Source organism: Rhinichthys klamathensis, unplaced genomic scaffold (genome assembly GCF_029890125.1).
Source record: "Rhinichthys klamathensis goyatoka isolate OS25496 unplaced genomic scaffold, OSU_Roscu_1.1 h1tg000265l_1, whole genome shotgun sequence".
NCBI lineage: Eukaryota > Metazoa > Chordata > Actinopteri > Cypriniformes > Leuciscidae > Rhinichthys > Rhinichthys klamathensis.
Genome location: NW_026606786.1, coordinates 287,501 through 315,464, shown reverse-complemented (window position 1 = coordinate 315,464; position 27,964 = coordinate 287,501). Strand labels below are relative to the sequence as shown.

General features: G+C 39.3%; 1 protein-coding gene across 1 annotated transcript in view; it reads right to left on the bottom strand.

Moving 5' to 3' along the window:
* The window catches only part of kiaa1549lb (KIAA1549-like b), a 221,877-nt gene that overhangs the window by 167,921 nt on the left and 25,992 nt on the right, over positions 1–27,964 (bottom strand). Inside the window, exon 2 of the mRNA XM_056267890.1 lies at positions 3,835–4,173. Coding sequence (XP_056123865.1) covers positions 3,835–4,173 — 339 coding nt within the window. The remainder of the gene's footprint in view (positions 1–3,834; positions 4,174–27,964) is intronic.

The window sequence follows — 27,964 nt, the reverse complement described above, 5'->3', positions numbered from 1 at the left end:
GTGGATAGTGGCATGTGTCACTGACATTATCGCGACACACTGACATGACACCTTACTGACACCGAGTCGCGGACATGGAACATGTCACCGTGTGTTGTGACACCTCCAGTAGTGACTGACAGATTAATCGAGCACCTATCCTGACGTAATTGTGACACAACATCCTAAATAAATAGCCTAATTTTGTGATATTTTAAATATCAATTAAACGCATTAAAGTCAGTAATATTTTTTCAAACGTGTTATTTGAATCACGTCTGTATTTGATTGGTATGTGCCACTGAATGTTTTGTAATACCAGTGCTACTTTGTTGTTTATCTCACAGTCACAAACTGCCCATTCTAGGAAAGACACGAAATAAATCTATCATGGGTCACTACAAATAACGTATTAACAGTCGCGTCCGTTACTGTAAACCTTTATTTTTGCGTGATGCTGCACGGACGCACGCCAGTAGGTGTCAGTATAAGTGAGTGTAACACTGGCCAGCGCAATATTCTGTGGCTTTAATATTTCAAGTCCTTCCAAAAAGTGTAAAAAAATCAATTATTAAGAATAATCTGTTAGGCTATGTATCTGAAAAGGATTACATACAGAGGTACTAGCAATCTTCTTTATTTATACAAGTGCAAATAAATGCTCAGTGCATTTTAAATATTCAACAAACGTTTCGGTCACGCAGGACCTTCCTCGGTACCTTTAATATTTCAAAAATAATTTTATGGAACTATTTAATAAATAAAATCCATTTTTGTTGTACAAATTAACTATGTGCACATAATCTACATTATAGGCAGACATCTGCAGGTGTCACTACTGGAGGTGCCACAACATAATATGTCAGTTTTAGTGACACAGGCCAACTGGCATGTGCCAGTGGATATTGGCATGTGTCACTAAAACGTGTGATGTGCCAATGCATTCCGTCATGTGTCACTTGCATAACAATTCGCTTTATGCTGTTAAACATATGATTTATTACATCGCTGAGTTAATGTGTACAACATTAGCTATTATACATAATTCGATACAATTATTTTTGAAATATTAAAGCCACAGATGAGAATCTTGCGCTGGCCAGTGTTACACTCACTGGCCAGTGTCATACTGACACCTACTGGCGTGCGTCCGTGCAGCATCACGCAAAAATAAAGGTTTACAGTAACGGACGCGACTGTTAATACGTTATTCGTAGTGACCCATGATAGATTTATTTCGTGTCTTTCCTAGAATGGGCAGTTTGTGACTGCGAGATAAACAACAAAGTAGCACTGGTATTACAAAACATTCAGTGGCACATACCAATCAAATACAGACGTGACTCAAATAACACGTTTGAAAAAATATTACTGACTTTAATGCGTTTAATTGATATTTAAAATATCACAAAATTAGGCTATTTATTTAGGATGTTGTGTCACAATTACGTCAGGATAGGTGCTCGATTAATCTGTCAGTCACTACTGGAGGTGTCACAACACACGGTGACATGTTCCGCGACTCGGTGTCAGTCAGGTGTCCTGTCAGTGTGTCGCGATAATGTCAGTGACAAATGCCACTATCCACTGGTACATGCCAGTGAAGACCGGATGTGCCAATACGCATAGTGACATGTGCCATTGGCTTCTGTGCGTCAGATGCCATGTCACTTAATGTTAATACTGCTACTGCGATATCGCCGGCGATACCAGCTCACTTTTTTTCTTATAAGTGCAAAAGAGACTCAAAATACTCTGCTGATTTTGATCTTACATATAAGTGTTATACATCATTCGATCCTGTTAAGTGTCTTTTTTTGTGGATACTCACAATAAAAACAAAGTGTTGTGCTTTTTGTCAAATAAAGAAAAATAAACATGATGCGCGTTTTGCCTCTCTGCGAGTGAAGTCCATTCTGAAACGCGTCCGAAAAATGAACTGTAACTCAGTCAATACTTGTCACAGAGACACAAGCGATTTCTCTTTATGAAGCTGACATTCTCTTCTTTTAAATGAAGTAATTTATATAAAAAACAAATATACTCAGTTTATGTAATCTGTATGAAAAGAGAGAGATGTCAGTCTTTTTCCTTTCAGCTAATTATAGCTTAATGTGACCACGCCCACTGAGACTATTCAAACGCAAATGTTGAGGCAAGCCATGCCAACGCCCACATCAGCTGGATAAAACATCCAGTTTAATAAGAATCTTGTACTTTACCTCGTCTTGCTGCGCTGTAAGGAATAATACTATCGTAATAATCCTGGAAAAGTTACCTCAGAAGTGCTGGTAGTTTGAGCACGGATTCAGCTGATGTAGTAAGTAATTTATTCTTAAGTGCTTTGTTCTAATCGCGTTATTGAACAGTGTCTGTAAACCGCACAAAGACTGTTTAAATATGAATTGCGTGTCTGTGTGTGAATGAATGAATGAATGGCACAGATGCGCGCGCGATGTTACTATGTGCATCGCATCTGTGCATTCATTCACTGTCGCTCCTACATTATTTTACATGAACACATCCAAACTATATTGTTAGCCTACTGAGATTTGTTCTAATCACGATATAGAATAGAATCTGTAAAACCAAAAAGACTGTTTAAATATGAATCGACTGTCTGTGTGTGAATGAACGAATCCACAGATGCGCACTATTACAGACGAAATAAAAGACAATATTTCGTTGACTAGTTTTGGATAGATTATAACGTTTTTACTATAAAATAGACATCAAACAAGCTTTTGTTAGACATTTTCTGCTTATATGTTAAATATATAGTATGTTTTGTCAAAAATAAACTAGTCAACTGTTATAGTGTTTGTTCCAATGCAAGCTATATCAAAATAATGAATCCTTAACTTTGAAATATGTATGATAAAATGTATTGGCCTACTTTAAAAAATAATACTTTATAAAGACATTTATGGAAAAAGACAATTTTCTTTCCAAGATGTTTCCAACTCTAACTTTGAACCAATTCTATAGAATGGCCCATATAACCTCCAGGTATGACTAAAAATGTGCTTTTGACTTTCATTTATATTTTGATTTTATATATATATATAAAATATTTTATGCGCAGCTTTTCACTGCAGTGCGGCTGACCGGTAGTAAATGCTGCTCCATTTGAACGCCAGAGGGCGCTCTCACGCAGACATGATAAATAAGCCCTGCGCAGAAGTAGAATAACGCGCATCATCATTCCAGGAAATCCCTATCGCTGTAGCTGAATAAAGAGAAGATTGAAATGCTTTGATTGATTAAACATGACTTATAAATACACGACTGCCTTATTATGTGTAAGAAGCCACATCATATCACAAATTATGCTCATCTGTCGTTATGAAGTGAGTTTGGAGTAAATGCATGTTATTAAATGTTGTCTTTTGTTGGACAAGAGGTTCATAAATGCTTCTCATGTTTGGAAAGATGTTTGACGCGTGTTGCTTTTTCAAATGCATGTTATAAGTGACTCAACTCACAGTGCTTTCAGATGGAGCAGCGTTTACAGGGCCGTATATCAATGACGAGCTGCACGTAAAAGAGAATCGCAGCCTTTGCGATTTCAAAATCGCGATAAGCATCTCGATTTAAGTGCGATTACATGTAAATTGCGATTAATCGTGCAGTAGCTTTTTGTGAATGTTCGTTGGGGCTATGGTTTCCGGAAACACTGAATCGTTGAACTATGGTAACAACGAAACCTGCAACCATAAGTGGCTAACAATGCTTTTGGGAAATGAATCCCTGATTGACTAGTCCGTGTAACCCCAGTGACAGCTACATTAAGTGTAGGATATAGTAATGGCAGGTTTTGAGAATTAATCTCAAGCAGCATGCAGGGAAACAAACCTGAGCCGGAGGATTGATTGCTGACCAGCACAGAAAATGGAGTGAATGAAGACTCCACTCTCTCCAAAGACCCGTTTGAAAGCCATTGGTTTGTTTTGTTGTCACGCACAACAATTTTCAATGGGTGTTCGGGAGGCTTTTGGGCTGTGCTAGCAAGTAATGCAAGTATGGAGGAAAATGCTGGTTGTTCTCTGGTTCCCTTTGACAATCCTGTTGAATCTGATTGGATTATGGAGGCAGGATTCCTGTCTGTCATAAGGAAGCCACCCAACAAATGGTTTGAGGAGGGTGAAGTGGCCACATCCAGAAATGATCCAGAGGCTTCACGACTCAAGTCATCTGAAAAGAGAAAAGGAGAATGATATAAATGTATCCCAGGGCACTTCAATCCTCCTATTTAGAATCACAGTTTGTTCATTTTGAGGAAAACTTTTCCATGCTGTAATTTTCATTTTCTCTCTACAGAAAGAGTTTCCTTGGGGAGATTAAGACACTCAAAATTATAGCTCTCAACAAACTTTTTACAATACAAAATACTTTTAAATACACCAATAAATATGCTGATCCTCAAAGCTTTACAGTCTCATATAAAGATCTAAGTGGTGTAACATGGGGCTGGAAATTGTACATTGCACAAAATTCCATCATAAAAAATTAAATAAAATATGTTAATCAGTCATAATTTATACAGATTTTTTTCAGCTATCATTAATTTGGAACCACTGTTTCAAAAATTGTATGATAGTCAATATATTTGTGATTATACATCTCCAGAGTTATATTAGCAGTTATATTATACACCAGCAGGTTGAATTTAACCAAAACAATAATAATGTATGCATGCAAAATGCATTAATTTAATTAATTAAAGAAAATGTATATATCACTAATCACAGAATTTCAAAAATAATCACTTTTATTAAAAACATGTTTCTTAAACACTCTTCCTGTCTGTACACAAAAGGCCTATTTCTCTCAAATATTGTCTAAATCTGTGTTAGTGAGCACTTCTCATTTGCAGAGATAATCCATCCACCTCACAGGTGTGGCATATCAAGATGCTGATTAGACAGCATGATTATTGCACAGGTGTGCCTTAGGCTGGCCACAATAAAAGGCCACTCTAAAATGTGCAGTTTTATCACACAATGCCACAGATGTCGCAAGTTTTGAGGGAGTGTGTAATTGGCATGCTGACTGCAGGGATGTCCACCAGAGCTGTTGCCCGTGAATTGAATGTTAATTTCTCTACCATAATCCGTCTCCAAAGGCGTTTCAGAGAATTTGGCAGTACATCCAACAGGCCTCACGACCGCAGACCACGTGTAACCACACCAGCCCAGGACCTCCACATCCAGCATCTTCACCTCCAAGATCGTCTGAGACCAGCCACCCGGACAGCTGCTGCAACAATCGGTTTGCATAACCAAAGAATTTCTGAACAAACTGTCAGAAACCGTCTCAGGGAAGCTCATCTGTATGCTCGTCGTCCTCATCGGGGTCTCGACCTGACTGCAGTTCATTGTCGCAACCGACTTGAGTGGGCAAATGCTCACATTCGATGGCGTCTGGCACTTTGGAGAGGTTGTTCTCTTCACGGATGAATCCCGGTTTTCACTGTACAGGGCAGATGGCAGACAGCGTGTATGGCGTCATGTGGGTGAGCGGTTTGCTGATGTCAACGTTGTGGATCGAGTGGCCCATGGTGGTGTTATGGACAACGAACACAGGTGTATTTTATTGATGGCATTTTGAATGCACAGAGATACCGTGACAAGATCCTGAGGCGCATTGTTGTGCCATTCATCCACGACCATCGCCTCATATTGCAGCATGATTATGCACGGCCCCATGTTGCAAGGATCTGTACACAATTCCTGGAAGCTGAAAACATCCCAGTTCTTGCATGGCCAGCATACTCACTGGACATGTCACCCATTGAGCATGTTTGGGATGCTCTGGATCGGCGTATACGGCAGCGTGTTCCAGGTCCTGCCAATATCCAGCAACTTCGCACAGCCATTGAAGAGGAGTGGACCAACATTCCACAGGCCACAATCAACAACCTGATCAACTCTATGCGAAGGAGATGTGTTGCACTGCATGAGGTAAATGGTGGTCACACCAGATACTGACTGGTCTTCGGACCAATATTTGAGAGAAATAGGCGTAGAACGTACTACGTTTTGTGTACTTTTGTGTACGTAGAAAAAGTCTTAGATCTTAGAGTTCAGCTCATGGAAAATGGGGGCAAAAACAAAAGTGTTGCATTTATAATTTTGTTCAGTGTATGTAGCTAGTTGGTATAGTTAGTATCAATATTTTGTGTCAATATTTTAACACCTATACATTAGCTGTAGATAAATAATAATGAAACCTAATTTTGGTCAGAATATGAAACATTGGGTACAGTATATGTGTCACCATAGAGTAGATGCTACAAGATGTATAGCTGATATAAAATTCGAATTTATATGGTGACTGAACAGAGACTCTTCAAAGGATTTTTGCTGGTACCGATCCACAATTACTTTACCAGTTCCACCCGTCGCTCTGATATGCTCAATATCTTGAGGCCAGTATAATTCAATCACAGGAAAATGCAAGACCTACATATTCTTCAGACTGTGTAAAGTAGTTCTTTATGAATACATGACTAGCAAAATGAACTGCTTCATGCTGAATTGACATGTTCCTCTGTAGCATGCAATAATGGCAGAAATGACTGACAGAATTTCTGTAAAATTGCAGCATTGATTCGTTAATAAACACAATAACATGCAAGTCCAATAAGAGTTGTGATATAACATGTATAACATCTCTGTGTTTTTAGGCTGACTGGTGATATAAGAAATAAGCCTATGTCTCTGTATTTTCTACGAAGAGGGATAAATGTTCAGTTTTCTTTTCATAATGCACACCAAATTATATTTTCTGTATTTTATTATAATATATGCCATTCCTCATCCTGCTCAATGTTGTGCTCCAAACAATGTGCAAATTGAAGGCTATGAAAACAAACATAGTGAATGTGTCCATGTAGATATGTGCTATAAATTATGAGCATATAAAGGGATAAAATATAATATATAAGTATTACGTTAAAAACAAAACAAAACATCTGTTGCTTTTTAAATTACAATCCCTAAATAAAGTTTGCTAACTGGACGTAGGAGAAACACATTCACTCATAAACATAAATAGTAATATTACATAAATAATAGTTTTTTTTATACATTATACAAAATGTATATTTTAGTCCAAATCATTGCACTCCCATTCTATCTGCTTGTGAAGTCATTAACGTATCAAAAATGTCCAAATTTCCATGGTTTTCCACTTCATTTCAAAGCTAATCCTGCACTTTTTCCGTAGCAGCTCACTCTGTGTCCTCCGCTATTTTTCAGATGCATTCACAAAATCAAATTATATCACCATAAATGGTATTGTCTCTTTCTATATCATGTTTGAAAATATACCGATAAATTAAACAGTTGATGTACCGCCTATGTCATGGATAAGTGGCTGTAGAAGGAGCAAGATGAAGAAGATTATGAAATGCATTGTCTTTAATAACAAACTCAGGAAGAACCGTCACATTCACATTTGACACAAACAATAACCGAAGAGGACTGAACGGAACAGGGACTATAAATACACATAGCAAATGAGGACACTAAAAAGGCACAGCTGGACAGAGATAAACCAATCAGACACCATAGTAACTAATGAGAACTAATATAGACATGACAGGAACTGAACTAAACTTAACATAACAGTGACATAAGCTCCCCCTCCCGGGAACCGTGACCTTGCTCCGTAACAGAATAGTCCAACAGGAGAAAAGAGGGCGGAGGCTTCGGTGGATGGCGTGGGGCTGGTGAGGGACAGGAGCCTGTGGGAGTTGCTAGCCACAGGCACCATGGTGGCGCTGACGGTGGGAGGATCCAGGGCGGAGTCTTGACTAAAGGGGTGGACAGAACACTGGGACCGATCAGCGGAGGTGGAATCATGATATCTGGAGGAACCGGCGCAACAGCGAGGCTGACAGACCAGGGCGACATTAAAAGAAAATAACCGTGACAGCCTAGCCCTACATTACATGTCCTTTAGTGGCTTGTGCAATGAATGGGCCTTTGCAGGTTGGTTGTGTATATGAATTGCATGACGAAGGTGAATCAAATAAACTTAAGGTCTGGAGAACATACAGAGTTACAACCAAACTATCACATAAGAGAACGGACAAAGAACTAAGGAGAACTCAGGGAGGGAGGAGCCAAGGGGGAGCCAACAGGCCGCATGTGAAGTGATGGGCTCGTAGGCTTGAAGCAGAGCCAGGGGAACCTCCTTACTGGGCGGAGCTGTGGAACTGACTGTCAGAGGAGATGGAGAGGAGAGGGGAACCAGCAGGAAAACAAGAGATTCAGGGCTGGGCAGAACCAGAGGGGTACCAGGAAATTCAGGACTGGGCGGGACCGGGGGGGTAGGAGAACCAGGGAATTTACCTCCTCAACCACCTCCAATAGTTCATCCATATAATTTCCAGAGGCCATATAGCGGCAGGGTTGTGGCCGGGGCTTCCCTCCCAGCCTTCAAACTCCACAAGCACTTCCTTTAACGACGCAGACTCCCCGTGTGGCTCAGGCTCCGGGGCGATGTCCTTTTCCTTCCTCTTTGCGGGCTCGGGCTTGTGCATCACGGCAGACCGATCTCCACAGTCTGCGGTGGGATCTGGTGAATGTCCCGTGCAGCTCGTGGGGTGTGGTTGGCTGGTCTCTAGATGTGCATGAGTGGGGCTGGTGAAGTTGTCATCTTCAGCGGGGCCGACGGTAAATGCTGAATTGTTGTTCACCAGCACCGAATCCACAAAAGCAACGAAATCCACCTTTGGACTCTCCGATGGAAGGCATGTTTTAGACTGTTTCTTTTACCACACCAGCCTGAGCGAGCGGTCTAAGGCATGCCTTCCAGCGGACCAGGTAGTGCATTTGGCATGTTAGATGGATGAAGTCCCAGGTGTGGTCTTCCAGTGAACGGTCTCCCTGCTCCAGACACAGAAGATGGATAGTAGGCAGGTCCATGAAGGAAAAAAAAAAAACACAAAGAAATGCGGAAGAAAATGCTGCAAAATTGAACTGTTTAGGTCCGTTCTTCAGTTACAGGTTGATTGTGTATAGAAGGTGAATCAAATAAACAGTCTTTAATGACAAAAGCTCAGTAGAAAATAGAGAGATAAAACCTAATTATCACAAACAAGAACGGACAAAGAACTACTTCTTTGGAACGGACAAAGAACTTCTTCTTCTTCTTCTACTACTTCTTCTTCCTTTTTTTTTGGCGATTCGCATCGAATTCGCGCATTACCGCCACCTACTGTGATCTTGATCCAGAGACTCCAACCGGACAAAGAACTAAGGAGAACTCAGGGTTTAAATACATGGAACAAATAGAAGGAACTAATTAGGAAACAGCAGAACAGAATGACTAATCAAGGAGATTAATGAGAATTCAGGCAGGCAGGTAACAAAAGCACGACTCAAACTGAAAATAACAAAATATACATGTTACAGAAGCATTAAAACTTGAACTGTTTTCTCCTCCAGTTAAACCTGTTCTGTCACAGTTGTCTGCTGTCTTCATATCATGTGTCTTTATTCGTTCATCTGTAGCACCTGTCTTGTTAATCATCATCTGTTTCACCTGTCTTCACTAATCAATGTTCATCAGTCTCTGTATGTAGTTCCCTTCAGTTGAGTCAGTCCTGGGGTGCGTTTCCCGAAAGCATCGTTAGCCAACTATGGTCGCAAGTTGGTCGCAAATCCCATTGAACTCTATTGGTAACGACGGAACTTGCGACCATAGTTGGCTAACGATGCTTTCGGGAAACGCACCCCTGGTCGGTTGTTGATTGTGTTTAGAGTGTGTGTTTTATCCTGCCTGTCTGTACCTGTGAGTAAAATATATAGTAAATCATTGAATTGGAGCCTTTGGACTTTGAGTCATCTTCAACCCAGAACAGATCGCGGCTTTGGCTCTGGATAGCCGCGATCTGTTCCACTTCACCTGGGGGTTTGTTCCTCTCGCTGCCTCCTGCTCGCTGGGTGACGAGACGATCAAGGCGTGTTACCGGCTGGGGGCTAAGGCGGTCGATCCAAGGGAGCTCCCAGATCTCTCTGGTCTGGACTGGAGAGAGGCACTCTCCAGTTGTCTGGAGAGCTTCCTCCCGTGGCACACCATGACAACACCTGATTTGCACATCACCTCTCCTGTGTTCATCCCCGGTCCGGAGTCTCGTCCCCCCGAGCTATCACCGCTGATCCCGTCCAGCACAGAGCCTTCACCGCTGGTCCCGTCCAGCACAGAGCCTGCGCTTCACGTCAGCCACGCCGAGCCTGCGCTTCACATCAGCCCTGCCGAGCCTGCGCTCCACGTCTGCCTCCCCGAACCTGAGCCTTCTGTTCCCGAGCCTGAATTCCCACCCAGCCTCCCTCTCCCACCTCCTTCCATCGGCCACCGTTCTACTCCTCTGCTTCTGCCTGTCAGCCCCTCATCTAATCTCCTTCAGCGAGGTGGGGTCGTCGTGGGTCTGCCAGCCCGCAGCTCCAGTCTGCGTGACCAGTACTCTGCCTCAGCCCATCAGTCCATTCACGTCCCCTTGGCTCTTACCTCCTTCTGCTCCACCGGGGCTCATCAGTGCACCAGTTCCGCCAGGCTCCCTCGTCCCCCCGGATTCACTTTGGTCACTCGTCCACCTTCCCTCGCCTCTGGACTGCACTCCTCTGGCTTCACCTCATCCTTTCGTCCCCCTGGCTCAGGTTCCCCTTTGGTCCTCACTCCCTCTGTCTCCACCGTGCCCTTCTGTGTCCCCGCCTGCACTTCAGTCACCAGAGCCTGCGGCGTTGCCATGTCCCTTCAGTCCCTCAGCATCGCCCTGTCTAGTTGGCTCTTCGGCTCCACCCTGGTCTCCTCAACCACCTGCTTCGCCCCCGTCAGTCGGCCTCCTGGTATTGTTATGGCCGCCTACGTTGCCGGCTCCACCCTGGCCGTCTGCACTGCCTGCTCCGCCTTGGTTCCTCTTCGGAGTGAGGTCGCGCCTTCTGGAGGGGGGGTGTAATGTCACAGTTGTCTGCTGTCTTCATGTCACGTGTCTTTATTAGTTCATCTGTAGCACCTGTCTTGTTAATCATCATCTGTTTCACCCATCTTCACTAAGTCTCAGAATTAGTGCTGAACAATAACTTGAGTCAACAATGCCATTTAACACCCATTAATATCATCATCACAGAGGAGACGCAGAGGAATCTTTATTTTTATTTTTTTCCTTTTTCCAAAATCACATATTTTCAGAAAATATTTAATTAAATATTAAATATACATCCAAGATGGCGGCTCCCTAGTTAGTTGGTGTTTGTGCACTGTTGTCTGGTTTTATTATTTTACCCTAGTTGGACTGTTGTTGCTTCAAAATCTAGTTTTAGAAGTCTATTGATTATTACAAACACACATGAACTTGAGCGTCGTGTGACTTCGTGACGGCGTGGATTTGTTTGTGAGCAGCGTCGTGTGACTTTGTGACGGTTGAGCATCGGATCTTCGACCTGGTCCGGGGGAGATCTGTGTTTCGCTGCAGGCGTGCACGGATTTGAACTTCAGCGGTGGCGGTATTGCACTTCTCGCCCCGAGTCCCTTTGCAAGGGCTTGTCTACGGTTGCCTAGCTGTGGCGGTATCTTCATCGGTTTGGCGGCTCAAGTTTGCAGTGTTGTCTGCCGACGGAGGATCTGTGTTGTGGAGGATTCTCAGTACGCGCTGCCTCGTTCTATGAGGTTATCAGAGTTCTACGGCTGGGGTCTCCTAAGGACAATGTGGCGTTTAATAACTGCATGCACGCTCCTAGCGGGTCTACTCTTCAGTTTGCCTAGTCAAGTTTACATCGGAGACAGTAGGTCTGTTTATGACTCATCGTTTACGTGCAATTCACCATTTGCACATGTCGACAGCTGGACACGCAGTGGACTGTTTATAAACATTGCTCCCTCTAAACAAAATCAGTTTAAGTTGTTTCCTTTGACTTTTATATATGCAGATTTGTCTAGGTGTGCTTTAACTAAGGAAGTAAACTACTGTATTAATTATTCTTCCCGTGTGGGGCCCACTAAAAGAAATTATGTAGTAAACAAAACAGCTAGACGAAGATTTATAGTTCTTATGCTACTAATGTCTGGGAATATACTGCCAAACCCAGGGCCATATAATACACGTGCCTCAACTTTTACTACCCCAACTGAACTAAAATCTAGGTCAGGACTGGGTCTTATCCATATTAACATCCGTAGTGTGTTGCCTAAATTAGATATGGTTCATATCTGGGCAAGAAACACAAATGCGGACGTTATAGTATTATCCGAATCTTGGCTTAACAAAACTATTTTAGATAAAGAGATCAGTATCACTGGTTATAATGTTTTTAGAACTGACAGACCAAAAAGGGGCGGGGGGGTTACAATCTACGTTAAAGGTATAGCGGAGGATCTTTCCGAATTTTAGAGAAGACCCGCCCTCTCCAATTTTTTTAAAAATGCACATGCGCAACACTCTATTTGCTCCCGAGAGGGAACACCTATTAAACGTGCTAGCATCGCTAATCATAGCTTACATTAACTTTTACTAGCAGTGATTTTAAATGGATTTTCCAAATAGCATGCCAAACTTTACCTGTCGAGTAGAAACTTTGCGACTGAGGCATCGGTGGGAAGCCCAACCTGTGCTTTTAGTGCACGCCAGCGTGTGAAATTTTCTCCCAAAAACACTCTGGTCTTGTTTCTTTCTTCAGAGGCATTTCTCTTCTTGTCATACAATTCGTAGACACTTTTTCTCTTGCGACCCTCAGACATTTTGAAAAAACCCGGTGAGAACGGCGAGCTTCAATGAATGGCTGAAACCGTAGCTCACCACACATATACACCTGAAAGTGCGCATGCGCAGAAAGCGAAAACTACCTAGGGAAGAGCACGTACGACGGCCTTACGTAAACATATCACCAGAATGATTGACAACTAGGAGGACCAATAGCCTTGATGATCCACCCGGAAAAAGAAAATCCTCCGCTATACCTTTAAAGAATGCTATGAGACTACCATGCTACTCTCTGAATCAATAGTTAAACAGCATGACATTTTAGCTCTTAATTTGTCTGTTTCAAAGACATGTCAACTCACAATGGTAGGTTGTTACAGACCTCCATCAGCTGCTAGCGACGCTTTATCTTCTTTGATGCACTCTTTGGTTTCTTTGAACTATAAAGAATTACTATTAATGGGTGATCTTAATTTGAATTGGATGCACCAAGTATCTGATGATTTTAAAACGTTCTGTGACACTTATAATCTTTTTCAACTGGTGGATTCACCTACCAGACCTAATTTGAAATTCCCCGAAAAATCCACATTATTGGATCTTGTTCTCACAAATGCCCCTCATAAATATTCTTTAGCTTCCGTGTTTGCAAATGATATTAGTGATCATTGTGTTGTTGCGGTAGCTAGAGACACTAAACTACCTAAGCAGAAACCACGAATCATCACCAAGCGCTCTATGAAACACTTCAATAAACAGGGTTTTTTATACGACCTTGCTCAAGTTGATTGGAATATAATTATGTCAATCCTGGATATTGAAAGTGCTTGGAAATATTTTTATGATAATTTTATTTTGATCATTAACAAGTATGCACCTTTAAAAAAATACAGAGTCAAATGTCGGGATAACCCATGGTTTTCAACCACATTGTCTGACCTTATTCATGAGCGAGATGCTGCATGGGCTAAGGCCAGACAAACCAACTCAAATCCTGATTGGTTGTATTTTAAACAGCTTCGCAACAAATGTACAGTTACAATCAGAAAGGCAAAAGCAGAGTATTTTCTTGATAAAGCTTAGTAAGTTTTGGAAAAATGTGAAGCTTTTGACTGGTAATGGATCTGTTCCAGGTCTTCCCCCTTGTATAACAAAAGATTGTACTAAAATAGTAGATAAATCACAAATGCTCAACTGTTTTAATAGTCACTTTATTGGATCTGGGTTTCAGCTTAATAATTATACTGTAAATTCTGAATTTCTTAACGCAGAGCATAATTTATGGACAACAGAGTTTGTTTTAATCATATTAACTCTTCTGATGTTTGCTCTGTATTAAAAGATCTAGATGTAAATAAATCATCAGGTCCTGATCTTATTGAACCATTGTTTTTAAAACTAGCGGCTGATATTATCTCACCACCATTGACGCATCTGTTCAATCTTTCTTTAACAACCAATAAAATTCCGCAGATCTGGAAGTCTGCATTCGTGGTTCCTTTGTTGAAAGGGGGCGACTCTACTTCATTAGATAACTACAGACCGATTTCAAAGCTTTGTATTTTGTCAAAACTTTTGGAAAGAATTATCAGTAACCAACTGACACAGTATTTACAGATTCATAAACTTTTGACTACCAAGCAATCGGGATTTCGTAAAAAACACAGCATTATTACGGCTGTCCTAAACGTTATAAACGACCTTGTAGGGTCCTTAGATGAAAAACAACACTGTGCATGTCTTTTTATTGATTTATCTCAAGCGTTTGACACTGTGGACCATGACATATTGCTAGATAGACTTAGAAGTGTCGGATTGTCAGTTAATGTAGTCTCGTGGTTTAAAACATATTTAAAGGGAAGAACCCAATGTGTGCAGGTGCAGGGTATCAAATCCGACTTAAAAGAAGTGGTTAAGGGAGTTCCCCAAGGATCTGTATTGGGGCCATTACTATTTACTATATACATAAACTGTCTTGATGTTAATATTGAAAAAGCAAGGTTTCACTTTTATGCAGATGACACTGTCATCTATTGCTCTGCTCCTACAAAACAAGAAGCTTTGAGAGATTTACAGTCAGTATTTGATACTATCCAGACAAGGTTTTTTACTTTAAAGTTGGTCTTAAATGCTGAGAAAACTAAATTCATATGGTTCTCCAATTCTAGAAATTCCATAGACAGTTCTATTATTCTTCAAACTTTACAAGGAAAACCGATTACATTAGTGTCAGACAGTATAAATACCTGGGCATCATAATTGATGACACATTAAAATTTACTTCACACATTAATTACTTGAAACAAAAATTAAAGAAGAAGTTGGGATTTTACTTTAGAAATAAGTCTTGCTTTTCATTTAATGCAAGGAAGAAGCTTGTGTCTGCGACTTTCTTGCCGATTCTTGATTATGGGGATGTAGTGTACCAGCATGCTCCCTCTTATATTCTTGCCTCCCTAGATGCTGTGTATCATGCTGCCTCAAGATTTATTACGAATTGCACATTTTCCACACATCATTGTGCATTATACAATACAGTTTCTTGGTCTTCTCTTGCTGTACGAAGGAAAATGCACTGGTACTCATTGATATACAAAGCAATTTTGGGGGTTTTACCATCTTATCTTTGTTGTATGCTTAAGCAAAAAGTAGCAGGTAACTATTCACTGCGTTCACAGTTTTATTACAATCTGCATGTACCTCGAGTTAGAACTAATTTAGGTAAAACTGCTTTTAATTATGCTGCACCTTCAGAATGGAACTCTCTACAAATGACATTGAGGCTGAATCATCTGGTGTCTTTCAGCAATTTTAGAACACTTATATATGCGCTAGAGAAAGATTTAATGATTTGCAAATGCTTCTGAGGTTGTATTTTTAATACTAATTTATTGTGTGTTGTATTGTTTTATTGTTATATGTGTGTTTGAACAATTGGGCCGCCTATCTTGGCCAGGACACTCCTGTAAAAGAGATTTTAATCTCAGTGAGGTTCTCTCCTGGTTAAATAAAGGTAAATTAAAATTTTAAAAAAATTATGTAATAATTATGTTCTGGCTTAACGTTTTTTTATATATATTTTTTTATATATATTGCAATACAAGATAAATGAAGATAGGAAGAATTTGGTGAATGTCCTAAATTAAAAAACAATGCCATGTAAAAAAAGGACAGTAATCCAGAATTATGAGTAAAGGCCAAAGTTGGACATGACACTCTTACTGTATGTTTTTTAAAGACCTACAACTAGGGCTGGGCGATATGGCCAAAAAAAATTATCACGATAATTTTTTTATATCAGCCGATATCGATAATTATCACGATAAATGTCAAATCTATATTTCTTTCAAGTTTAAAGGCAGATTTTTGCTCCTAAGTGAAAGTTGTAGAAACCAGAGGGTTAATTGTGGTTTTAAACTACTCTTTATTGTCAGAACATATCATGACAAACACTTGCCAAACAGGTGAACATTTCACAAATCTGAGGTAAAACATCATTTGTCATTTTTCTTTAACAAAATAAATATCTGAATGGAAAAATATATTTCTTAGTTTCTGCATGTGCTAATGGGGGATATTGTTAAGTCTTGAAACAGGTTTGTGTTGCCTGACTTTGATGGCACGTATCTTCAGCACAGTTTGCAGTGCAGGCTGCAATATTAATATTACATGTTTTGTCTCGAAATGCATATTTGACAGTTAGTAGACAGTAAATCTGCATCCTAACTCAAGCTAATACTACTATATTAAATTTATGTTCATTAACAAAAACAGTAGCTAACATCTGTTAAAAAAAATTTAACTACCACATTTTTATTTGGTAAAATGTAATATTCTGAGTTTTATTAAAATGAACCATTGGTCATCCAGTAGGCCTATCAAGCATTTATTTCATGATAACCACAGATAAAGCCAGGCATAGCCTAAAGCACCTCACTATCATGGCAAAATGTAACTTTATGGTTTCTATGGTATTTGTATGAAAATAGTAGCCTAAATACATTATTAAATACTGTAATTATATTCCATTTCCATTCGTCATTTAAAACATTGTCTACATTAATAATATAATACAATTCAATATGTATATCCCACATTTCATGGTGCAGTTAATTACTAGGCTAACGTTACAGTAAATCCATGGTAAATAGATTCAGTATCAATTCATATTCTGACTGTATCACAGTGTTTCTCCTGTTTGTCAGCTCTGTTTCATCTGCCTTTAAACTGGTTTAAATCACTGAGACATTAGTGTTCTCTGAATTCAAGCGCTTCTCACTGGATGTCGTGAGCGAGGCCGATCAGAGTAAACGCGTCTGCTCTTCGAGCTCGCCGCTGCCGTTTGGACTTTGAGCCGAGCGGATAAACAGTCCGTGAGGCGCGCGCGGTTCAAATGAGTTTCGTTCCGCTTTTGGCGCATAAACACTATATGGGGAGGCTGCAGACCTGGAGCCGGCAGATATCAATAGCGTCTGGCTGCAGACAAGTGACGTCACTTGCACTCTCGGACTTGCACGCTCAGACACGAGCGCTTCCTCTGCAAGTGACGTCACTTGCACTCTCAGACACGAGCGCTTCCGCTGCAAGTGACGTCACTTGCAATCGACGCCTGCTCTCTACGGAACGCGATAAACGAAACGCGTGAAATTTGACCGCGTCAACACGCAGTGTTTGTCCGCGGCAATTTTTTACGTGTTTCTTTTGAACGCGTAGACACGCTCATTTTGGTCGTGTTAAGGTGTCATTTGTCATTTTGTTGACAGTTTTTTTCAAATTGCTAAAACACTACAATTGGAATTTGAGGCTCACTCAGTGAAACCATTCACCCAATCTTTAGACCAAGCCTGCAAAAATACAAGGACATTAGTTGCACTCAGTTTGGATTTGAAAAACAAACTATTTGCAAAACTCTAAACACATTTCTCTACATTACACACATCATTCAAAACTAACAGCTCTTGTGTTTCATCTGGTAAACACTGGCATTTAAATGCCACATTACCAAATTACCACATTTACTGATGACCTACAGCCAATAATCATGTGGGAAAACACTTGTACATACATTGATCACTTAGAAATCAAAACTCAGTTATGAGAAATAAATAAATTATTTTTACTATTATTATATATTTAATTATTTTTAATTATTTTCAAGACATTTTGGACAATTTCATGCTCCCAACTTTGTGGGAACAGTTTGTAGATGAAAAACATCAAGATGATGCATTTTTTTTTTCTTTTTATTGTAAATGTCAATTTACAGTACACAGTTAATGTGCAAAACAGACAAATACAAGGTACAAATAGACAATATACAACATATATAAAAACACATTAGCACATTATTCACTTTGCTCTAGTGTAGTTCGACTGTTTACCTTTAATTTCATGACATCGACTACATGTTCAAGAAACATTTGCATGTCATTCATTACAGTAAAGATGAAGCAAAAGGGTTCCAGAGCATCGATTCTGTCCTGTGGAAACTCAGCCTTCTCTAATGTCTCAATGGCTTCCGCAACGTCTTGTTCCTCCATACACACTACTTTGGGCAAATGAACAGAACCATGCAGTGCACTAGATTGATCCAAACACCACTTGCTGGCTATCTTCAAATCTGGCATCAATCGACTCTGTGAAATAACATGGAGAACAAGGGATTGCAAGTGACGCCACAGCCGGTAGCGGAGAGCAGGTGTCGACTGCAAGTGACGTCACTTGCAGCGGAAGCGCTCGTGTCTGAGCGTGCAAGTCTGAGCGTGCAAGTCGAGTGCAAGTCTGCAGCCAGACCCTTCTCGCAGATATACGCCCCTGGCAGTTTTACGCCCGGCAGTTTTAGGACCCTGTTGTTCCTGATGCGTCCAGTAGAGGGATATACTGCGAAATAACATAATTAAATCGACGCTTACACATTAATAACCCGTCCATAGACTTGACAATTTTGTGTTTTTTGTTAATTTAAATATAAACGTTACAGTGTAGATCTCCACGGATTAAATTTTCTGTAGATATTCAGTTGGGCTTCACTCTCTTCACTCAACCTACAGAAGACTATTTGTTTTTGTGAATTGAAAAATTAAAAATACACATAGTTGGATCAACTATGTGCTATGACCTACTGCAGTTATAGGCCAATTCACCGTAGGTTTTTATATACAGGAGACTGAGTGAAATATGTTTTTGTGAATTTATATAAAGTCACATTTAGATATTAACTATATTTAGCCCATTAGACATGCAGTACCGTGTAATAATATGGATCCTCGATGAAATATCTGCTGTACTATTCTATTGGTCATCATACAGCTACAAAACAGTGTCCTACACAGCATTTTATGAAGACAAACACAATTTATCCCTTTTCTAAAATTCCATGGGCCATTTAGAAGATATAGACAATATTGTTGTTCACAATTTATTAACACCATTTATGAATTATGATGACTCCCCTATGGTTTGCCACTCTTCTTTAACTGTTTTTTTTCTTTAACTGCTCCTGCTCACTGATGAAACATTAAAAAAATGAAACATTAAAAAAGTTAAAAAGGACATCCATGGTGAATTTGACCTTGTCCCTGTGTGTGTGTGTGTGTGTGTGTGTGTGTGTGTGTGTGTGTGTGTGTGTGTGTGTGTGTGTGTGTGTGTGTGTGTGTGTGTGTGTGTGTGTGTGTGTGTGTGTGTGTGTGTGTGTGTGTGTGTGTGTGTGTGTGTGTGTGTATTTCCTTAAGTAGCTAAAGCAAACACACCTTTATGAGATCCAAGTTAAAGAGAACTTGGTAAAGACAGAGTATGATAAAACCCACATTAAGTGCACATACCCTACATTTGAGTCCAGATCAGTAAGCTATTTTAAGAAAAAATGTATATTAAGATATAAATGAGATAATTAGATCATCTCATTTATAAGAAACAACTCAAACCAGAATCTACATTCAAACCATATGGGGAAAGTTTTTAATGTGTTGTAACGTATTTGAGTGAGTGTGCAGTTTAACTCTGTACTTAGAGAGAGAGAGAGATTTACATACCTATTATAAATGTGTCTTTTGTGTGTTCACACCATAGACTGTAAAAAAAATTCACATATTTCCATTATCTACTGTACTATTGCTCTATAAACCATGTGGAGTATGTTTTAATGCAAGGAGTAAACATAGTCTTACCAGAAGAGGCCAAGCTAAAGACGCAACAAAAGAAAATTAAAATTAAAATTAATTTTAAATTGAGTAGAGAAGAAGCTAAACCTACACGTGGTTAGTTAAGTTTAAGCCAGATAGAACAGAAACCTGTCAAAATACATTATAGACCCATCCATTGATATATAAATGAATTGATATCTACCTACCCTAGCTCTATCGAGCTAATCGTTTATAAATAATAAATGTTGCATCATTGCTAAAAAACAATAACTTTAGCAGATTATTTAACATACAAATGACAGAATCTATTTTTGTCAGATTTTAATTTTTGTCAGATTACTTTGTCTTCTGGGCAAGTTTCATCTTCATAAAGACAGAACCATTCAAAGTAATCCTGATTCTAGAATATTCTCCTCTGATATAAAGTTAATTTTTTTCTTCCTTTAAGAAAATGTCAGAACCTTTAAACTCAAAGGTTTATAAAACAAATAATATCATTGAGTCTGTTGTAAAGAACCTTACATGTTTTTATATTGACAAAATGTAATATTGCATTGATTTGTGTACCCTAATTCAATCTCTTTTGATGTCCGTTTACCCCCCTTGTTTTTTTGTTAAACAGATAATTTAATCCGTGGAGATCTACACTGTAATGTTTATATTTAAATTAACAAAAAAACACAAAATTGTCAAGTCTATGGACGGGTTATTAAGCGTCGATTTAATGATGTTATTTCGCAGTATATCCCTCTACTGGACGCATCAGGAACAACAGGGTCGTAAAACTGCCGGGGCGTAAAACTGCCAGGGGCGTATCTGCCGGCTCCAGGTCTGCAGCCTCCCCCTATCGAACATTAATCGAACTCTTGATATCGTTTTATCGAGAAAAATTATAACGCGATAATTATCGTTATCGTTTTATCGCCCAGCCCTACAACTGTAGTGGACACCAAGCATCAGAGGGTTAAAGAACTGTCACCATAATAAAACTGAAGCAGCCTAGTGTGAGACTAAAGACAGCATGATTATTGGGATAAACGCATCTGACAGCATGATTGATATTACTGTGCTTAAATTACCATTTAGCAGAAATCAACTTCTATAAGCCAACCACAGTATTTATTTATTTATTTATTTTTTCATAGGCCTGTAGTTTTTAATATTCATACACGCCTAAATAACAGACTGGCACATTTGCGACTTTTCATAATTATATTAAAGTTATTGGTTATTATATTACAATTATTGGCTGAAGATTAATAAATGTCTGAAAACAAACAACTAAAATGTAATAATGTGATAACAATAACGTAAGCCCTGGGGATGAGAAAGGCTTATATTTATTTTTCAACATGGATTTCCAAAAAATACATGTCAACTAATTCTCATTAGAATACTGTTATATGTAGAGACTATTATAGGTTCGTAGAATAAGTTGACTTGCAAAGTTACTTATAATCAGTAGAATGCATTTTGGGGGACCATCAAAATAAATGGTTTATTTGACTGTTTATTATTTTAATAATTATTATCAAACTTGATATATTAAAAGGGATTTAAAGGAATAAAGAAAAAAGAAATTAGAAAGGTAAAAGAAATTCTAGGTCTTGATGTGAATTAATATAAAAATAATATTTTATTTTAAAATATGCAAACCTTCACTCGGTATCACTTTATAATGATGTTCAGTTAGAAGCCATTTTAAAGTTATTAGTTAATTAATTACAAAACATGACTATACACGTTCATAAATGATTATATTAATAATAATAAAAATATATAATGATAATAACTGATATGCTAACCCTCTATGGGACCTCGTCATTTATAAATGACACAACACAATTCTCCTTTGGAACAATATAAGGGTTGTTAAATACTGACAGAATTTTAATTTTCAGGTGAATTACTCCACTCCAGATCTCCATCTGCATCCCACTCTATGTAGGTGCTAATAGAACGGTATTGAGGACTGGAGGGCTTGGGTTGGAGATTATGCAATCAGCCCAGAAGGTTCCATTGTTCAGAGTTTTGTTTCATACGCTGAGGAACAGTGAAGGTCATGGTGTCACTCTGTCCCATACTTCACACCATCTGACACACTTCTCTATTTCCCTATGGAGTGTGTGCTTTTTCTCAGCAGTTTATAACACACTGCACTCGCTGACGAAAAATACATTCTAACAGACAAGTTCTGCAAAGGACAAAACCCACAGGAGAAAAAAGATGTCAAATAAGATCTTTTTAATAGCTCAGTTGTTTCTCGACATCCATTGTATTCTACATCAGTGTTTCACAACCTTTTTTTCAGTCAGGGCACCCTTTGAAAAAAATAAATAATAATTGTGGCACCCTACACTAGTGTTGTCACGATACTACTTTGATACTATACCTTGAAATGTATCGATTTAAATATACCGAATACCACAGGGAAGACCTTCCGTATTTAGGCCTACTGTCATATATTTTTAATATGATACATTTTTTTGTCCATCCCTTTAAAGTCTAGGAAATCATTAATTTCTTCTGAAGAGATAACTTTACATGATTACATATTTAATTAAGGCTTTTATTTATATAAACATTGCTCAATTACCATTGCAAATCTCACCTAAATGTTTGCTCACTCAGTGTATTTGTGTATTTATATTGGGATAATTTCGTTATAATAGCACAAGATAGCTTGTTTTTAATATATTTCATAATATAATAATTTCACAGTTAATCTCCAAATAAATGTAGAAACAACATTAAGACAGTATATTTTAAATATTTTTAAATGGCATCTATTTATGAATGAAGGCCAAGGCCACTGATACCAATACTGCTACTGATGTCTTCAATTATTTATTTATTTTAAATTTTAAACATTAATTATCACCATTCAACACTACAGTATAATTGAAAGCTATCAATTTTAAAATTTATTAGGTTCCAAAAATATAACAACTTTTAATGTAAAGCTGCTGTAGGTAACTTTTGTAAAAAATATTTTTTACATATTTGTTAAAACTGTCATTATGTCCTGACAGTAGAATATGAGACAGATAATCTGTGAAAAAATCAAGCTCTTCTGCCGTTGCAAGCTAAAATCTCCGGTTTCACCGTCTACACGACAACACCGCAACCAGAGTTTCTCTGAGTTTCAAAAATCTTCACCCTGGCAGGAGTTTTCAAAAAAGTGCGGTTTCAGTGACCGGATACTGCGTTTGCGTGTAGACGAACGGCCAAACCGCATAGAAAAAGCTGCAGTTTTGAAAATACCCGTGTTTGAGTGGACAGGGCCTTGGTCTGGCCTTCTGTCACAACTTGTAGGACAGACAAACTCAAACTGAAACAGGGAGAACTAAATACAAGAGATAACGAGGTGCACAGCTGAATGGAATGATCAACCTAACAAGGTCACTATGGTAACAAACTCAGGCAGGGAAAAAGTGCAAACAGAAAACCTAATCCAACTGACCATTAAATCATATAAAATTATGGTTAACCAAACAGCTGATGAGCCCCATTGATTTCCATAATAGAAAAAAAATACAATGGAAGTCAGTGGGCCCATCAACTGTTTAGTTTCCAAAATTCTTCAAAATATCTTCTTTTGTATTCACCAGAAGAAAAAAATTATTACAGGTTTGAAACAACTTGAGAGCAATAAGTGATGACAGAATAAAAATTTTGGTTGTAACTATCCCTTTTAACTCTATGTGTACTTTAACTCAAGTACTTGATTTGTGTACTTCATTCACCACTGAGTACATGTTGTTAATTAATATTATTATTTGTATAATTACACAGTAACTGAAAAATGTGCCTGTGGCAACATTTCTGCAAAATGATATCACATTGATTCTTGCACGTTTCACAACACTTTAAAAGTGAAATGTCTGGTGAGTGGCTAAAACTTAATTAATTCTAGTGAATCAATTTGTTTGGGTGGTTCTTGTAAATGAACAGAATTATATATTTTTTTTAGCAGACTATTCAGTTCATCAGAATATGTTATATAAATTAGGCAGTATTTTTTGTTAGTTATATTTAGATAATTGGATATTTATAGTGGAGCTAACTACTCTAGAACTTTTAAATCAAAATAGTAGCTCGACTGTAGTTTAACTACTTTTAAATTATGAGTACTAACTCTAGCTTGAAGCTTGACAAGTTACAGTTTAAAAGTAGTTTTGAAAGGAGACAGAGAAAAGAATATTTATTATTTCACCAAGGTCCAACTACTTGGAGATTTCAGGCCTCATCACTGACTGGAAAATATCGGAAAACTCTATTAAGTAACGAAACAGCAACTTTTGAGCAATACAAGTTTCTTTCAGTAAGTCTTTTTTCCCCATCTCCAAGCATTTTTTCTTTCACACATAATCCCTTTCTTATTACTTCAGGGAGGACAAGCTTGCTGGCTTGAAAATGAACTATTGAACGAAAAGTATTTCTCCCACATATCATCATCTTCATTCAGCAAGAAAACGCTCAAGCATTGAGACCCTGGAGTTCAGTCTCTCCATAACAGATTACACACACTTATAAACTTTACAAACACAAATCTCTATGACAAGAAAACAGCAGGCAGTAGATTGATAGCTAGCTCAACCAGCTCCGATGTTAGAGCTATGCTGAGCTGTTTATTAAAAATTAAGATGTAAGAAACTAAACCATGTGAGGGTCCTTTATCCACAGGTTTCTTTAAATCACACTTTCACAAGTCAAATCTCTTGGGACAGGACAGAAGATCTGGACTGGTACATGTTCAAACCCTGCACAGGTTGATCTATGAGCTATAACCATTGATGTAAGCTTTGAATAAAAGTGTCAGATAAATATTAAATTAATAATAGTAATTAGCACTGTGGTGATGAATGCACAGACCAGAGTACTGAACGAAAAAAGCAGGTCTAAAGATTCTCCTCATTTGGGAGATGTGTGGGGTATGTTAAAGATATCGTTGGTACTATATATCAAAGTAAAGAAATTCAGCTCTTAGATATTTTGGGAGTGTCTGGATTCCAAAAAAAGCGGGGTGGGAGGTAAAGTTACCAAGATGAATATTTGTTGCTTTATTACAATTTTAAACAGAAACTACAACGAATATATTGAGAGATGCTTGCTCAAAGTTAAATAATTAGGGTTAGGGGATAGTATTAGTGCCTTACTCTAAACACTGAGGGGGATGGACAGCTGGATCAGAAAGCAAAGGACAGATTTGCGATGGAAACTAGCTCAACCTTGAATCCAGCGGAGAGACTCTCCCATGAATGTACTGCACATCAACACAGTGGAATCTGTGCCACAGTACACTGACCCAAATAATATAAAATAAATCTATCAGAACTTTAGCCTACTTTGGTACCATGCTGAGTTTAAATGAGAGAACAGGCCTGAAGCAGACAGATATCCGGTGATAGACATATGTGTTGGATAGGCCTATATCCATGACATTATATCCCACTATATCAGTTTAACAACTGTGCTTAATCTGAGGGAGACTTCATGGATGCTGGGGTACTTTTCCCCTTTTCTTGAAGGTATTTTTTTTCTTGTACATTGTTTCATTAGGTTTCAAATTTAATCTGAATTATGTAACTGTTACGGATAATGCAGACATTGGAAAGGAAGATGGATGGTGAATAGTGATTTATTGATAATATAAAGGTGCAATGATGAGGTAAGCAGGGTAGTGGAGTCCAAAGGATGATCTTAATAGAGACACAGAGGAAAGGAAGATGCTGGAGATAGGGAGATCGCTGGAGACAGGGGAATAGTCCACATGGCATGAAGGAGGTCGGACAATGAACTGGTGAGGAGTGTGCATTTGTAGGGGCAGTGATGAGGGTGATGATGACGTGCAGGTGTGTGTGATTGGAGATGATGTGCAGGTGGGGACCAGGAGGGATGCTGGAAAATGAAGTGCATAGGATGGTGACTAGGTAGATCTAAGTAGATATGTAACAGAAGCCCAGGGAGACCAGGGCGAAGCCGGCAGCTCGGGAGACCAGGGCGAAGCCGGCAGTTCGGAAATATGGCCCCCCCAAAAAAAATTCTTGGGGAGCTCCAGGTGTCACTAGCCTGGATGCCAGCCGAACTTAGCCCCGCCCACAACATTTGAGGATGGGAAGTTCGGTCTGGACTTGATCCGTTGTGAAGCAAGTATGCCCGAACCAAAGCTGTTCAGACCAATCAAATTGTCTGGGTGGGCTTTATACGATGATGGACAGATGATCAACAGTAACGTAATCATCCACGTCACCAAAGAGCGCTTGGGTTGAATTCGTTTATGACAAAGAATGGCTGCAGCTGGAGAATTTAGATGTGTAGATTCAGCCATCGCGTCTGTTATAGAAGATCTAGACAGCGCATTCATTTTAAAAGAGGAACAGAGAACCGCGATCAAGGCATTCGTCGATCGGAAAGATGTTTTTGCTGTCCTTCCTACGGGATTCGGTCTATCCAATTGACTGCAGAGGCATTTTTTTCCTGAATGGTTGAAACACACCCCATAATCACAGCCCAATGGAGCAGTTTAAGACTCACATTCTGACTAGAATCTGAGTATGACGACATCAGGCTAGGTGTCGCTGGATTGGACTCTGGACGGGGACAGAGACTGGAGCTCCCACTGGACTCTGGAGGAGGACGGAGACTGGAACCCCCACAGGACTCTGGAAGAGGGCAAGAGACTGGAGTCACCTCAGGACTCGGGTTGAGAACGGACACTGGAATCACTTCTGGACTCGGGATGAGGACGGAGACTGAAGATTCAGGCGCGGCGGCAATCTTGGCAGAGGACTCTGGAACGGCTGCGGCCATCCAGGGACAAGACCCTGGAACGGCGGCGGGCGGCAGCCATGACGGGACAAGGCCCTGGAAGGGTGGCGCCCACGACGGGACAAGGCTCTGGAAGGGCGGCGGCCATGACGGGACAAGGCCCTGGAAGGGCGGCGGCCATGACGGGACAAGGCCCTGGAAGGGCGGCGGCCATGACGGGACAGAATTTAGGAATGACGGCCATCCCGGGAAGAAGAATCAGGCGTGGCCGCCATCTTAGCTGGAGACTCTGGCATGGGGAATAGTCCACATGGCATGAACTAGGTCAGACAATGAACTGTGGTGAGGGGTGCACATTTGTAGTGGCAGTGATGAGGGTGATGATGACGTGTACGTGTGTTTGATTGGAGATCAAAGGAGGGATGCTGGTAAATGAAGTGCAGAGAATGGTGACTAGGTAGATATGTGACAGTAATCAGTTACTCATAATTAGTCAACATTTTATCAATGAAATTTAACAATAATACAGTTGTTAGATTACATGATTACATATTGATTACCTATTACTATTACAAATTAATTAACTGATTGTATTACTTTAAAAGAACGGTCTGGTAGAAATATTGGCACAGAACTAGAGTGTGTATACTTTTTCTTTTCTTTTTTTACTAACACAGTATTAATGTGGCTAGTAATGAGGCATTTTCAGCATGCTCTGTTTTCAGAGTGTTATGAAATATAAGCTATAATCTATTAATATCAGAGACTCTTTGCTAGCACATGCAGCTCTGAGAGTATTTAGAGTACAATGTGTGGGTGGAGAAGAGGGAAGAATACCAGATTTTTCTAAAATACAGAGAATAAGCATTTTCATATTGAATGCAGGTGCCTCTCATGTAATACATGAACATTTTCTGACCCCATATATTTTAAAGCACTATGCATATACAGCAGTGGTGGACAGTAACGAAGTAAATGTAATTCGTTACTGTACTTAAGTAGCTTTTTTGCGTATCTGTACTTTACTCAAGTATTTAAATTTTGGGAGACTTTTACTTTAACTCCACTACATTTCAAGGTCAAATATCTTACTTTTTACTCTACTACATTTTCAAAATCAGTCGTTCCTTTTTATTTATGAGTGGATAAAAACGTAACTGGTCAAACGAGCCACCAATCACAGTACAGCGCGCGCGCTTTGTTTTGAACTTGCCTTGGCGGTATCTACTAAGCGCGAACCAGAGCTGTTAAATATGAGAGTTGCGAACATAGATGGTTGTGACAGTAATCTTGCCGCCGCGCGGTCACGTTATTCGTGTAGCTCTCAATAGTTCCAAACAAATCGCGTTGACAAACGGGACAG